Below are 14452 nucleotides of genomic sequence, written 5' to 3'. Positions count from 1 at the left end.
AAGGATGATGTAGACTTTACTTTCCTAAGGTGAACGTTACAGTTAAGTATTTGGGGTTGAGGGGAGAAAGATGCCGTGGTCAGGTGAGTGTAGAAGGCTCCATGCTGGCTACCGACTTGTTTTCTTCTTTCAATACTTCTTAGAATCTTCACTATGCTAATGAATATTGCCTTCTCCAACGGGAGAGACAGAGTCCAGAGGATTTAACTAGCTCGTTTGATGAGAGCACTTTTCCTCCCCCAGTAAATGCACTCATATTTTGCTCCAAACACAGTTGGAGAAATGCTCCTAGTGTAATTCTTGGTGCCTCCCCCCCCCCCCAGCTGGCACCACACATTCAAACATCAAGAGGTTGTCTCACAACAGTAATGTTCTTCCTGTGCCTCTCGATCCTCCTCTGTGTGTCTGCCGAGCATGGCTTCATTTCTTTTTCCTTGAGGGAGTGCTTTAAAGATAACAGGTTCTGGGATGGTTGCTTGGGAGCAGCATGGGCAAAAGGGATTCAAGAGAGGGGAGGCTAAGCACAAAAGGTGCTAAGTACAACGGGAAGGAAATAATCAGACCGCAAAGACAGAGACAGACAGTGAGAAACTCTTCATCGCTCTGCTTCACGGAGTCACCACATGCGGTCACCTTAGCATTTCCCTCGCTGTGTGCAATAAGCACAGACGTAAAGTTTGGGCTTCTGTTCAGATGCCAGAATGTCTACCTTTGTCCTGGATTTTGCCACCTGTTAACGGATGCCCTTGGGCAAGCCTCTTCATATTTGCCTCATTTCTTCTCCTGCGTAGAGTGAGAGCCATAGCCATGGTTGTGAGGACTGAAAGGCAGTCAGTGGGAAGCACCTCAACCAGACCTGGTGCACCAGAAATGTATTTGCTGGGTTATTCCAACTCTTTTCTCTGTGTTGCCTCACCCCATTCTTGCCAGGCTGGAGGACATGAAGAATTATATCTTTAATGTAGAGTAAGCGAGTGAGGCATGGGCATGGGGAGCTTGCCTAAAGTCACTTAGCTTATCGGGTTTTAGCTTTATGATAGCGTAAGAATTCAGGCTGTCTGTCTCCGAGTCTAGGTGTTCCTTTGGAAAAGCAAGCCAAGGTGAAATCATCTGAGGACAGAAGGCAGATCTGGTTGTTGAACTCCTCTCCTTGTTCCTCATCGCAATCAGGCGATTCACAGGTTGTCTTTTCTGTGTCCAGTCCCACCCCAGATCGGTGAGAAAGCCTTGATCTCTCCCATGGATTCCTACCAGTATGGTACCATGCAGACGCTGACGTGCACAGTCTATGCCAACCCTCCCCTGCACCACATTCGCTGGTACTGGCAGCTAGAAGAAGCATGCTCCTACAAGCCCAGGTGAGCAGGGCCATGTGCTCTGTTTTGCATGCCATCTTGCATTCCTGCTGGCCAATCTGTGCCATGATTCCATCTAAACCAGCAAGGCTATCTTATCTCCAAGGATGTTACCCTTTCAACAGTACTTGGGCTCTCCTTCCACTGTCCTCTGTGTCTGGAGTTTGACCAGATACCTTGGCTTGGGGCATCCCACTGTGTGAGCCAGCTTTCTTCTCAGTTAGCCCCGATGTCTGCCTCTCCAAATGAACACTGTTTGCTTAGTCTGCTAATTGCCAGGCTTTGGATCATCTTCTGTCTGTAAGCTGGAGAGTACCACATGGCTCCTCCTTATCTGTGGGAAGGTCCATCTCTCACAGGAAGTGCTGATGGGATGGGAGGCAGCGATAAACCTAGCCCAGGCCTCAAGAGCCTTAGGCCCAGCTTATCAAGGTCTACCACAAGTACAGACATCCTTAGGGAAAACAACAGCCACCACCTTCAACCTACCATCCCAAGCATTCCACTTCCTGTTGTTGTTTTTGAAATAGCAAACACAAGTTTCTTCCTCAGCTGCTGGCTCTTTCCTAAACAAAAGCCACAGTCCCAGAGAGATGACTTTAAGAAGCCCAATGGCTTCCAAGTTTACTTACCTTCCTTTGAACTGAATCAACTTGAATTGTCTTGTTGATTCAGTTTATGAATGGAGACTTGTTCCCTGAATAGCTGCTTCCCTCCTGTATCCTCAGTCAAGCACCTTGGACCTTTCCACTGTTGTTAGCATCTATTTTTAATTGGCGCCAAGTCCTATGAAGCGTTAGCCTGTATCAAAAGTTATCACTGAGAACATGATAACCAAGGTCTGACCCTTTCCGGTACTATTGATTCGAACGAAAGAAAAGTCAAATCATGACAGGCTTTGCTTTCTCCCTCCTACAGCCAAGCAAACCCATACACTTGTAAAGAATGGAGAAACGTGGAGGATTTCCAGGGGGGAAATAAGATTGAAGTCACCAAAAACCAGTATGCCTTAATTGAAGGAAAAAACAAAGTGAGTTTGAACTTCTTGATTTTGAATATATCTCTTTCGAGTTCTCACTCTGAATAGAAGAAGATGGTACAATAACATGCAAAGGTATATTGGAGGTTATTAATGAAATAGCCTGTGTGACACCATTCACAATAGCCAAGTTAGAGAATCGAATCAATCAGCCTAGGTAGATAAAGAAAGAGTTTTGCGCGCACACACACATATACACAAAGAGAGAGAGCTTCATCTTTATTTTATTTATTTTTTTTTTTTGGTTTTTCGAGACAGGGTTTCTCTGTGTAGCTTTGCGCCTTTCCTGGAGCTCACTTGGTAGCCCAGGCTGGCCTCGAACTCACAGAGATCCGCCTGGCTCTGCCTCCCAAGTGCTGGGATTAAAGGCATGCGCCACCAACGCCCGGCTTTAGCTTCATCTTTAAAGAAGAAATTTATGAAGAAATTTAAAGAAGAAATTCATTTGCAGAAATATGGGGATCATCATGTTAAGCAAAATAAGCCAGACTTAGAAATAACAAATATGTTTCCTCTCATATAAATCAAGATAAAAAAAAAAGACACAAAGGTAGAGAGGACTATCTGGGGAGAGAGATCATTTAGACTGAGGAAGGTGAACAGATAGGGTAATTGGGAGAGAACATAATCTAAGTATATTATGCACATGTACAAAAATGTCATCATGAGGCCTGTGTTTTGTACAATTAATACCTACTAACTAAAAAAAAAAAAAAAAAAAAAGAAGAAACAAACACAGTACCCATAGCTTACTAGCAGTGTATTGAAGAGAAACAAAACACGCAATGCCATCCAGTGTCCACATCCGCTAATAGGTAATTCTGATTCTGCACACATGAAAAATGAAAAGTGTGCATAATACCCATTAAAGTGAATCCTTGAGGATTTCCAAAGCTCATTTGCATCCTGTGGACAACTGCCTAGTTAGAGCTGCTTACCTTGGAAGTTGGGCAGTGTGGAGTGTAAATGGCAAAGGCAGGTCTTGGCAGCTGTGGGGGCTGATGGATTCAGTCTCGGGTGTGTGTGTGTGTGTGTGTGTGTGTGTGTGTGTGTGTGTGTGTGTGTGTGTGTGCATACTCAGCCTATAATGCTCACAGCTTGGGACTTGTGTGTTCACAGACTGTCAGTACTCTGGTCATCCAAGCAGCCAATGTGTCCGCATTGTACAAATGTGAAGCCGTCAACAAAGCGGGACAAGGGGAGAGGGTGATCTCCTTCCATGTGATCAGTAAGTAAACACTTGAGGGGTGAGCATCCCCCAGAAAGTGGGTGCTAAGCTGTGAGCTTCTCTGTCGTCCTTGGGGTTTGCGTGAGTAGCATGGTGTAGAGTTAGGACTTGAAGGTAACAGAAGTTAAAACTGCTCAGGTAGCCTCTGGGCTTGCATGAGAGTTCATGCGCCGGCTGCTGTCATCGGCCTGAGAATGCTTTCACATGCTCTAAGGCTCCGGCTCCGTGCTGTGTGTGACTTGTCTTGCTCACCAGTTAGTGTGATTCATGACTCACTGGGGTTCGTGATGGTATCTGTGGCTTTGTTATAGAACAGCAGTGAGGCTGAGGCTTCTGGAAGGGAGTGGAATGGCATGAGAGCACAGGACTCTGCCTTCCAACGCTCCTGATTTTGTCTATGCAGCCTAGTTTTGTGGGTAAACGTGAGCTGATTGTACTTACTGGCTCAAATATTTCAGTCTGAGACAATTGTAATAAATGCAGTTTTACTGCCATGTATTAATAAGAAGGCATTGTTAAATGATGATTAAATGCCTTGCTTTGGGATTTTATTTTATTTTTCAACTTAGAAACCATATCCAGAACTCAAAGTGGAGTGCAGTAAATACTTGGGGAAAATTAATTTGCATTTCCAAATAATAAATTTTGGGAAATGAGTTGTCTTATCTGGCTCTGTCCTTGCAGCAATGGCTGGGAACGACAAGACCTGTTTTTTATTTCCTCATAGCAGCGAGAAGACAGTGGTGTCGTGCACTGACTTAAGTCACCATCCTCTAACTGTGGCTTTACATTTCAGAGGGTCCCGAAATCACTGTGCAGCCTGCTACCCAGCCAACCGAGCAGGAGAGTGTGTCTCTACTGTGCACTGCAGATAGAACTACATTCGAGAACCTCACGTGGTACAAGCTTGGCTCCCAAGCAACATCGGTCCCCGTGGGCGAACCACTCACGCCAGTTTGCAAGAACTTGGATGCTCTTTGGAAAATGAATGCCACCATGTTTTCCAATAGCACAAGTGACATCTTGGTTGTAGCATTCCAGAATGCATCCCTGCAGGACCAAGGAGACTATGTATGCTCTGCTCAAGACAGGAAGACCAAGAAAAGACATTGCCTAGTCAAGCAGCTCATCATCCTAGGTATGGAGGCATTCCTGGACAATGGGCTGCAATGCTTTAAATGCAGTGTATTCGGGTGTTGTGTTCATAGTACCGACCTCTGGGAGCTTTTGTAGTAGGCTGGAACACTCCTAGAAGCAGAACAAAGCTAATAGTGGTGAGGGGATGCATTGGAATTAGAAGACGGTTTGGCTGGTTCTAGCCTTTTATGATGAAGTTATTACCAATATCTGGCATTCTTTGATTAAATCTTTGAGCATTCAATGATTAAAATCAGAATGTTTGTGTAATACTGTGAGCAAAGAGAGCGCCAGAAGCTCATAGTGCAGAACTAGAAGGATGGGATGAGACCATAGGCAAACACTGTGGTCGTACCATTGTGAGGTCTCTAATTCATAAGGACAAAAATTGGCCTCTGCTTGCTTACTGTTGTGCATTAGCCACAGAACACAGTGGCATACACTAGGTGCTCAGTGTGTTATCTGTTTCACAAACAGTGTGATGAGGGAGTGAGTTTAACATCTAGAAGATTCCATGGGGAGGGCGCTACACTCATTGCCTGTACTTCTGTGGTTTCCCATGTGATCTAGGGTAGCTGACGTTCAGTGAGATAAGTTTGTGATTAGCAAGCCTTTCACATTCCCTGTGGGGATGATCTCTGTGCCTTGTCTAACCTTGGGCTTTGCACAAAACCTGGGCCATCTCTGCTCTGTCTCTGAGGGAGCTGGTGAATTTAGGGGGTTTATCTTTCTTCCTTTTCCTTTTGTCTTCTTTCTTTGCTGTACCTTTCAAGGTTCTTGTGATGTGTATCTTCTGTTTCATAGGGCAAGGAGGAGACACTTCCCAGGTTAGCTTATCTACACCAAAATTTTATATGAATATCATTATTCTTAGTGATTTGGCGTATTTCAGGAAGTCCCTCCAAATAGACACCAGTGTAAGATTTCTGTTATGAAGACTTGGGGACAGAAGGAAAGATGTTTTTGAGTTAAGTCATTCCCAAGACCCTCGAAATCACAGCACACATAGGACCAGTTATATCTCATGAACATTAGTAGCTGGTCCAGTTGTGGAAGGGTGTAGAAAGAGATGTGAAGGAGGCTCCTGTCTTAGCCATGACCAGGGAGCGCAAGATCAGAGTCAGAGGGTGTGCTTCCGAAAGGATGCCCATGTTGTTCCCGGAAATCTGTTCTTAGAAATAGACGAGAGCCCAGTACACGTGTTCAGACTCCGATGTAATGCGCAGCAGAGATGACCACGTTTTGTTAAGTGTTGAAGTGGATTCTTTCAACGTAATTCTTTTTGGTGCTCATTTGGGTTGGACAAGATCTTTCCATGGCAGTCGGATGACTTGCAGGAGGCGGGTAAAGCTTGTGTTTTGCTGTACATGTAAATGAATTCCCATGGGTCCGTGCCTTTTCATGGGATAGTATTGTTTAGTTTGTTTGTGTTTTAGTAGAAACCACATTGGACTTTCAGGCTCACCACATTCTGTTATTAACACAACCATTTACTTAGTTATAGGGACTGGGGTGAGATACTTAAACCCCTGAACTGCAATCACCTCACCTAAAACTAAGGCTAATGGCCTGGCCCTCATCATATATGGCTGCTGGTAAATATTAGGAATAATATAAAGTTATCTCATGAACATAAGTCACACCCTGTGTACTTGTGCTGAAGTTTTGCCCTTCCCCAGCGAAAACACAATGGAATTGTACACTTAGTGGCTACCACTTTGATGAGAAGGAGTTGCCCTTGGGGAAAGCCTTGTGTGATTGGAGGAGAAAAAAATTCTATAACCTGAAAAGAACAATCCTCAAACATTCCCGAATCCGTCAGAACTGCCCTTCCTTATTTATTTCACTCCACTCACCGCCCCCCCCCCCCCCCCCCCCCGGCAATGCTCTCGTCAATGTGCAGTCTCAGCTTGCTTTATCAGTGGGCCACGGATTCCTGAGTTTAGACGGTTTAATCGTCACAGGACACTAAAGCTGTTCTCTGTTGGAATCTTGGGCTCTATGGTTTTCTTTTTGTGTGCACAGAGCGCATGGCACCCATGATCACAGGAAATCTGGAGAATCAGACGACAACGATTGGCGAAACCATCGAGGTCGCTTGCCCAGCGTCTGGAAACCCCACTCCACACATTACATGGTTCAAAGACAACGAGACACTTGTGGAAGACTCGGGTGAGTGAGACCTGTCTGTTTCTCTAGTGGTGGAATTTTTTCAAGGATGCTATATAAGACTGCTGTCGTTTCTTGGTTTGTTTCAAAGTAGACAGAAAGCAGTATTTATGGGACGGGGAGACAGCTCAGTCAGTGAAACGTTTGCCACACAAGCGTGAGGACCTCCATGCACATCCCTAGAACTCATGTAGAAAACTAGACTCAGCATCCTTCTGTAATACCAGTGCTAAGGGGCAGGGGGTGGGGGTGGGGTGGGGTGGGGGGTGGGAGACAAATGCATTCTGGAGTTCACTTGCCAGCCAGTTTAGCTGAATCACTGAGCTCCAGATTCAGGGTGAGACCTTGTCTCAACAGAATAAGGTAGAAGATAATAAAGACGACACCCAACATTGACCTCTATGCACATGCACGCCCCGCCCCCCCATGAACACACAAAGTGGTATTTGGGCACAGGATTTTTCTGGCTCATTTCAGAGCCAGAAGCAGCATATTTGGAGCCCTGTTGATTTCACATGGAGATCACCTGGGAGATAGTCAGTAGTCCATCCTAGGTGCCTCTTTAGAGTTGGATAATAGATCGAGATGGAGGGCAGCAATTATTCGAAATATTTGCTTGGCTAAAGCACAGATCGCATCATCAGAAATAAAGCAAGAATTTTTTTTCCCTCTTTTAGGCATTGTACTGAAAGACGGGAACCGGAACTTAACCATCCGAAGGGTGAGGAAGGAGGATGAAGGCCTCTACACCTGTCAGGCCTGCAACGTCCTTGGCTGTGCCAGAGCAGAGACACTTTTCATAATAGAAGGTAGTGTGACGTCACAGACTTGTCAGACGGCTTGGGGGATTCGTTTGGGTTCCTCATAGCCTCAAATGCTTTGAGCAGGATGGCATGTGGGGTGACTGTGCTCTTCCTGGAGGTTAAATATCTCATATCTAAAATATTTGGGAATAGATATAGTCCAGGTTTTAGAATATTTTCACCAGTTTAATAGATATTTTGGGGAGGGACTTACATCTAAGCATAAAGCTCATTTAGGCGTATATGGGTAGAGCCTTATACACATAGCCTGAAGGTAACTTTAGATAATATTTTCAGTGCACCTTTGACTGTGGCTTGTCACGTGACGTAAGGGGTAGGTGCTCAAAAAGTTTCCAATCTTGGTCCTCTGGGAGTTTGGAGTTAGGGATTCTCCACCTGTTCTTCAGAATCTGTCTTCAAACCAGCAAAGCAAAATTAGGGGTGTGCTTCAGCCTGTGCCCTATTTCCTAGCCACAGGGTTCTCACTGTGAGGAAACTGTTAGCCAGGAACCATGACTGGCCGCCGGTCCCTGGTTCTCACTCGGTTTGAGTGGCCAAGTTAACTTGCAGGAATGACGCTCCCATGTCTACTTGGAAAAAAACTTAGAGTTGGTGTTGACATCGCTACTCAGTCAGTGACAAGAGTTCAGAATGTTCACCAGAGCCGAGACAGGATTCACTCGTGAACAATAGATGATTGCTTTTGTGACATGGAAAATTGAGGGTTATTATTGAAAAATGAAAGGAAACCTCTTTCCCTCTACTGTGTGTGTGTGTGTGTGTGTGTGTGTGTGTGTGTGTGTGTGTGTGTGTGTGATTGATGTGAAATCTGCCTTTTTTTCAGTCAGCAATCTGTGACAGAATATTCCAACTTATGAAGAGTGTGCCTGAGTCTTTTTTTTTTTTGTAACACACTGAGAGAACAATGCAACTCTATTGTGTGATTGAAGGTGTGATATGCCAGAGGATGGTTGAGGTGTAGTAGAGAGGTAGATTTGGCATATTTCTAACATGTTAAAGTCTAGGTGTTGGTCCTTTAATCTGTCAAACTCACATTGGCGAATATTGCTACTAGCATGATCTCAAATCTGTAAGATTGCTGGGATTACACACACTGTGAAGATGCCGAGGGGCATGGTAGTTCTGTCTCTTCCAGAGGCACTCATGTTAGTGCTGATCTCAGGGAGGATGTGCCAGTTAGTTCTCTCTGGGACTCTGTCTCCATCCATTAGCCTTCTGTGTTAGGTTACCCCACCTACGTGGGCACAGTGGTGTGGGTATTGCGGAGACTCACCTGAAGACAAGAGCAGGACGTTCAGCTCTCAGGTGTTAATATGAGCATAGTTAGATAGAGAGACCTTTGACCTTTCTTCTGTCTCATGGGAATAGACTTTTAAATCTTTACACACAGAGAATTACTTTCCGGGGAACAGCAAGGAAACCAAATCCACTTACAGATGCACTCAGAGCTTGTCTCCCAATGGGTAACTCTAATTAATTGCTTGTCTTCTGGCTTCTGGGCCATCCCTCCTCCCCAGCTCGGGGCTTGTTTCATGTCACACTGCACAATGTGAGTGGAGAGACAGAGACCCCAAGTGACAATTACATCCTAATCACCTCCCTCCTGATCAGTCGGTGCTGAGATCTCTGATGGTAACTCCGCACTTGGAACACCTCCCGGGAGGAGGCTACAGCTTTCCTTGCTTAGCTTTGCCTTTCCCTTCTCCTTTTACATGCCGGTGTCCTTACACCAGTTCGTTCTCTCTCTCTCTCTCTCTCTCTCTCTCTCTCTCTCTCTCTCTCTCTCTCTCTCTCTCTCTCTCTCCCTCCCTCCCTCCCTCCCTCCCTCCCTCCCTCTCTCTCTCTCCTTCCCTCCCTCCCTCCCTCCCTCCCCCCCTCTCCTCCCTCCCCGCCTCTCTCTCCCCTCCCTCTCTCTGTCCCCTTCACTCCCTTTCTCCTCCCTTCTTGTCCTTTAAGCCTCTGCCATGTAGGCATGGATGAACGATTGGTCAGCTCAGTTTGGACCGACCCAGCTTAACCCTCAAACAACCCCCCAACTTCCTGTGTCTCTAGTAGCTTAAATCTTTCAAATCTTATTTCTTCAATCTGAAAACTGAAAACTTACTGAGAAAGTGAAGGAGGGTGACGTATTTAAAGCAACAAGTTCGTAGCACGTGTGTGGTCACAAGTGGCTGCCTGGGCAAAGGACTTGCCTTTTCTCCTTGTGTCGTTTCCTAAACAATCGCTTTTCCCACACCACGCAAGTGAAGACGTTGACTATCAGCACAAAACTAGACTGTATTACTCACAAACAGAAATACCTTTTTTTTCCCCCTGAAAGAGGTCTCTTGCCAAACACATCCTATGTGCATCTCTTCTGACACTTACACACCTCTGGTTCATCATTTGACAGTTTTATTGCTGGATGATTTTGTGAGCCGTATGCCTCTCTTGTTCCTTAAGAGTGCCGTGAACTCCATCAGACTTAAGGAGTCTGTGGCTGTTTTGTCTCTCAGAGTCTTGAAAGTGAATGAGCCTGAGCGTTTGCCCTCCATGTCACACATTTATCACCTCCTACCAAAGGCTACGGGTTTCCAGTGGTTAATCACTCCAATGTGTCTTCCAGGTGCCCAGGAAAAGACCAACTTGGAAGTCATCATTCTCGTAGGCACGGCCGTGATTGCCATGTTCTTCTGGCTGCTTCTTGTCATCGTTCTACGGACCGTTAAGCGGGTAACAACATAATGTCTCCCTGTCCCTTGCATGTGGGTTTTTGTGATTAATGGAACCTGACTGGGCTTCTTTCAGCCGCTTCTCCCCATTGTTATTGGCTCAATGGGCACATTTTTACTTCACTACAATAACATTCTTGTCCATTTTCTTTGGCTGAACTGTGGGCATTAATTGATGGAAGGGTAAAGGGTTTGGATTGTCCACTGTAATTAAGATTTAGAAACCTTATTCTGAACTCATTTTGGAAACTAAAGAGGCACCAAAAGCAGGATTATAATAGGACTTCTCTCAAACATCATGAGTTTTATTGGAAAATGAGATACCATGAATGGGTCCCCTATTAAAGAGCAACAAGTATACAAAACAGCAACCCAACAACAGGATCTGTGTGTGACTGGAAGGACTTATGCTTTCCAGGCCAATGAAGGGGAACTGAAGACGGGATACTTGTCCATTGTCATGGATCCAGACGAACTGCCCTTGGATGAGCGCTGTGAGCGCTTGCCTTATGATGCTAGCAAATGGGAATTCCCCAGGGACCGGCTGAAACTAGGTGAGTTGTCAACTGCTATTAACTTGGTATTGGTTTTGCCAGCCCACCTAACTCGCCTTGAAGACAATGACATGTCTGGTCTCTTCAGATGATGCATTCTGATTCATAAATATTAACTCTATCTCTTGACTTTGGGTAGTCATCCATATAGCCTTCTAGTAGTAAGGAGCCTGTATAACCATCCAAAGCAGGGCATTTTGGGGAGGGAAGGGCAAAGCCGAAACAAGGAAGTAAAGCAGGCTGTGGGTCTAATGGACTACATCATCACCTGAACCAATTAGAATCTTCACTTAGCCCTCTAGTAGTGGGATGTGACAACCCAAGTCTTTTGTAATTGCCATTATCATTGGTTCCAGGGAAGCCTCTTGGCCGTGGCGCCTTTGGCCAAGTGATTGAGGCAGATGCCTTTGGAATCGACAAGACAGCGACTTGCAAAACGGTGGCTGTCAAGATGCTGAAAGGTAAAAAGCAAAATGATGTTGTGATGTGGCTCCCTCTGTTTTGCCCATCACTAAGTGTGGTATAAGGCTTGCATCGGTGGCTTTGTGCCTAGGTGGGCTAGAAAGTCCCTGGCTTACAGTGCCTCTGCACAAACTGGAGACAGTTTCCTCCTATGAGCCTCATGCAAGGGCACATGACCAGTGAGCAAAGATCGACTTGCACAATTCTGTTTAGTGGTCCCGGTTATGTGGGGGAAACTATCGGATTCTATTAAAATTGTTCCTCAATGTATTATGAGGTCAGCTGATTATAAACCCTTTAGAAATGGAGAAAGAAGTTTGCTGTAGCAGAATGCAAAACCGCCATGTTCTCTAGAATTAGAACATGCCAAAGAACTTAGTGTATGAAGGTGTTTTGCAAAGTAAGGGTGGCTATGCAAATGGAAGAAGATGTGGGTATTCTTTTAGACATCAGCATCTTTCATAGTAATGGAGCGACAGCCTGGACATTCTGATGAGGGGAGGTGACGTAGGTGAAGCTTCTGCTCCATTTGTGGCAGCTTCTGTGGAGGGAGATGCTGCTGCTCCCCCTTGGCCAGTAGGTCTTGTGCCTTTCAAAGCCCCTTCCTCCATTTGCATTTTCTGTCTAGAAGCTTTGTGTGTGTGTGTGTGTGTGTGTGTGTGTGTGTGTGTGTGTGTGTGTGTGTGTAGAGAGATAGTCAGAGACAGAGAGACAGAGAGAATATATGCATTGTCAGAGGACAACTTGCAAGAGTCAGTTCCCTCCTCCCACCAGGTGGGTTCCAGGGTTTCAACTCTAGTCGTTAGAGTCGGTGGCAAGTGCCCTTACCCACCCAGGCAATTCACTGGTCCCTAGATCTGAGAATATTTAATGTATGGGACGGCTTCCCTATGGGGAGACATTGAAATGATCAGGCCCTAAGCAGCCCACTGAACCTGAAACTGAACATTCCAGTTTTGTGCAGAAAGAGAATCTGGATGTGGTTCTGTCCCAGATACATTCCCAACGTTACAAGAAACGTCACCTTAGATTCCTTTCAACGACAGTCATTCAGGGTTTGCTTAAAGCAAAGCTTTGCTCTCTAATTAGAAAGCAGAGTTTGCATTTGACTTTTCGAAACACACAGTTGCTCTGTTAGCGGTAGCCATGCTCCACTGGGCGAGCAAGCCGCACAGTTAAGCGCATCCCTCATCCCGTAGCAACGGCCACACTTACTGGTTTCTGTCTTTCTTCTGAATTTGCAGAAGGAGCAACGCACAGTGAGCACCGAGCCCTCATGTCTGAACTCAAGATCCTCATCCACATTGGCCACCATCTCAACGTGGTCAACCTTCTGGGCGCCTGCACCAAGCCAGGAGGTGAGGAACTACTGTGGCCCTGCCAGCCTGAGTCTGACTCACAGTTCTCTGCTGGTGTTTGAAGGAAGCAATACTTTGGAGAATCTGAAATGTACTATACTTCATAGAAAGTTAGTGGGCACTATAATCAAAGGATTCTGCAGCATCCTTTGAATTAAAGAATGGTCTCATCATGGGGATGCAATTTGCTTCTGGTATAGTAAGTGTTAGATGGGAAAAAGGAACATCCCCCCAGACCTTGAAAGCAAAGAACTCAGAGTCATCTCCCTTTCCTCCCACCCCGAAGTCATCTCAGCTGATTGCTGAGGTTTCGATTATTCGTGCAGAATTATCTTCTTGAAAAGGAAAAGTTACAATAGGAGGGACTGGTGTCAGCTGATTTCTGCCACCCTGCTCCAATGAAAGGTTATATGTAGTCTTCCTCTAGGACAGTTTTGGCCTTATCAGTATGCTAAGCACATAGGGAGAAGTGTTTGTGAAATGCATTTTCCTTTTCCCAACACGCTGTGTTGTTTGCAGGACCTCTCATGGTGATTGTGGAATTCTGCAAGTTCGGAAACCTATCAACTTACTTACGGGGCAAGAGAAGTGAATTTGTTCCCTATAAGGTATGTCATTTTCTACAGGAGCCTTGGTCAGGAAAGCAGAGGAAATCTCAAAGTGCTACATGGGTGTCTTTAGTTGAAATTCTTTGCATGCTGCCTGGGTTGTCTCAGCACCCACTTTTATCTTCTGGGGGTTGCATGCTTCTCATATTTTATTTTTAGGACTTTAATCTCCTGACCCATTATGATGGTGCTAGATTTGATTAAGGAGAGGGTAGGGCAGAGAGAGCATTGGCTCTGGATTATAGTCTGTCACCTCACCCATATTTGGCTCTATGGAGGGTACATCCCTTGGTAAAGAGGACACTAATGACAGTGTGTCTGAGTATTCCTGGAAACGAAGCACTTACCACTTGACTCTGGAGAGAAGGAACTTGGTGTTATAGAAGGAAAGCTGTTAAAACTTGCCCCACGTTTCAACTCAGAGACTATAGTCCTAGAACTGTCTTCCTTCTTTGATTTAATAATTTCAACTATCTGTGGCCTTGCAACACATTAGAGACCTATTTTATATTTGTGGAATTTGCACATCCCCTCTTTTCCAGAGCAAAGGGGCGCGGTTCCGCCATGGGAAAGACTATGTCGGGGAGCTCTCCGTGGATCTGAAACGGCGCTTGGACAGCATCACCAGCAGCCAGAGCTCTGCCAGCTCGGGATTTGTTGAGGAGAAATCCCTCAGTGACGTAGAGGAAGAAGAAGGTACCTGCCCTTGCTGCCCCGACTCCCACCCATGCTTAGTGCACACTCTTGTAGAAAGAGATGATGGCAGGATATTCGGCCATGGAGGGGAAAGTTTCATGTTTGAAAGAAATCTAAATTCCTAGGTAGCATTCAGTCAAGCTTAACTGAAGCATGAAATCAGTAAGTATACAGTAAACTCCCCTGGGAGGCAAAGCAGGGTTATTCTGAGAAGTCTAGGTGATTCAGTGGGCTAAACTGTGGCTAACAATCAAATCTACACTCTGACCTGATACTGGATCAGACTTTATTCGCAGTAGAACTTCAGTGCT

At 45.5% G+C, this 14452-nt stretch overlaps 1 protein-coding gene across 2 annotated transcripts in view; it reads left to right on the top strand.

Moving 5' to 3' along the window:
* Kdr (kinase insert domain receptor) overlaps window positions 1–14452 on the top strand; it is a 44041-nt gene that overhangs the window by 13959 nt on the left and 15630 nt on the right. For both annotated transcript variants that reach the window (XM_006979726.3, XM_076546453.1), the window contains exons 10-21: window positions 1202–1358; window positions 2274–2385; window positions 3514–3622; window positions 4419–4760; window positions 6785–6931; window positions 7606–7737; window positions 10358–10464; window positions 10882–11017; window positions 11374–11478; window positions 12724–12837; window positions 13357–13445; window positions 13988–14141. In XM_006979726.3, the coding sequence (XP_006979788.1) occupies window positions 1202–1358; window positions 2274–2385; window positions 3514–3622; window positions 4419–4760; window positions 6785–6931; window positions 7606–7737; window positions 10358–10464; window positions 10882–11017; window positions 11374–11478; window positions 12724–12837; window positions 13357–13445; window positions 13988–14141 (1704 nt within the window). The remainder of the gene's footprint in view (window positions 1–1201; window positions 1359–2273; window positions 2386–3513; window positions 3623–4418; window positions 4761–6784; window positions 6932–7605; window positions 7738–10357; window positions 10465–10881; window positions 11018–11373; window positions 11479–12723; window positions 12838–13356; window positions 13446–13987; window positions 14142–14452) is intronic.

Source organism: Peromyscus maniculatus, chromosome 10 (assembly GCF_049852395.1).
Source record: "Peromyscus maniculatus bairdii isolate BWxNUB_F1_BW_parent chromosome 10, HU_Pman_BW_mat_3.1, whole genome shotgun sequence".
NCBI lineage: Eukaryota > Metazoa > Chordata > Mammalia > Rodentia > Cricetidae > Peromyscus > Peromyscus maniculatus.
The sequence above is the reverse complement of the archived record's forward strand: the minus strand, read 5'-3'. Positions and strand labels throughout refer to the sequence as shown.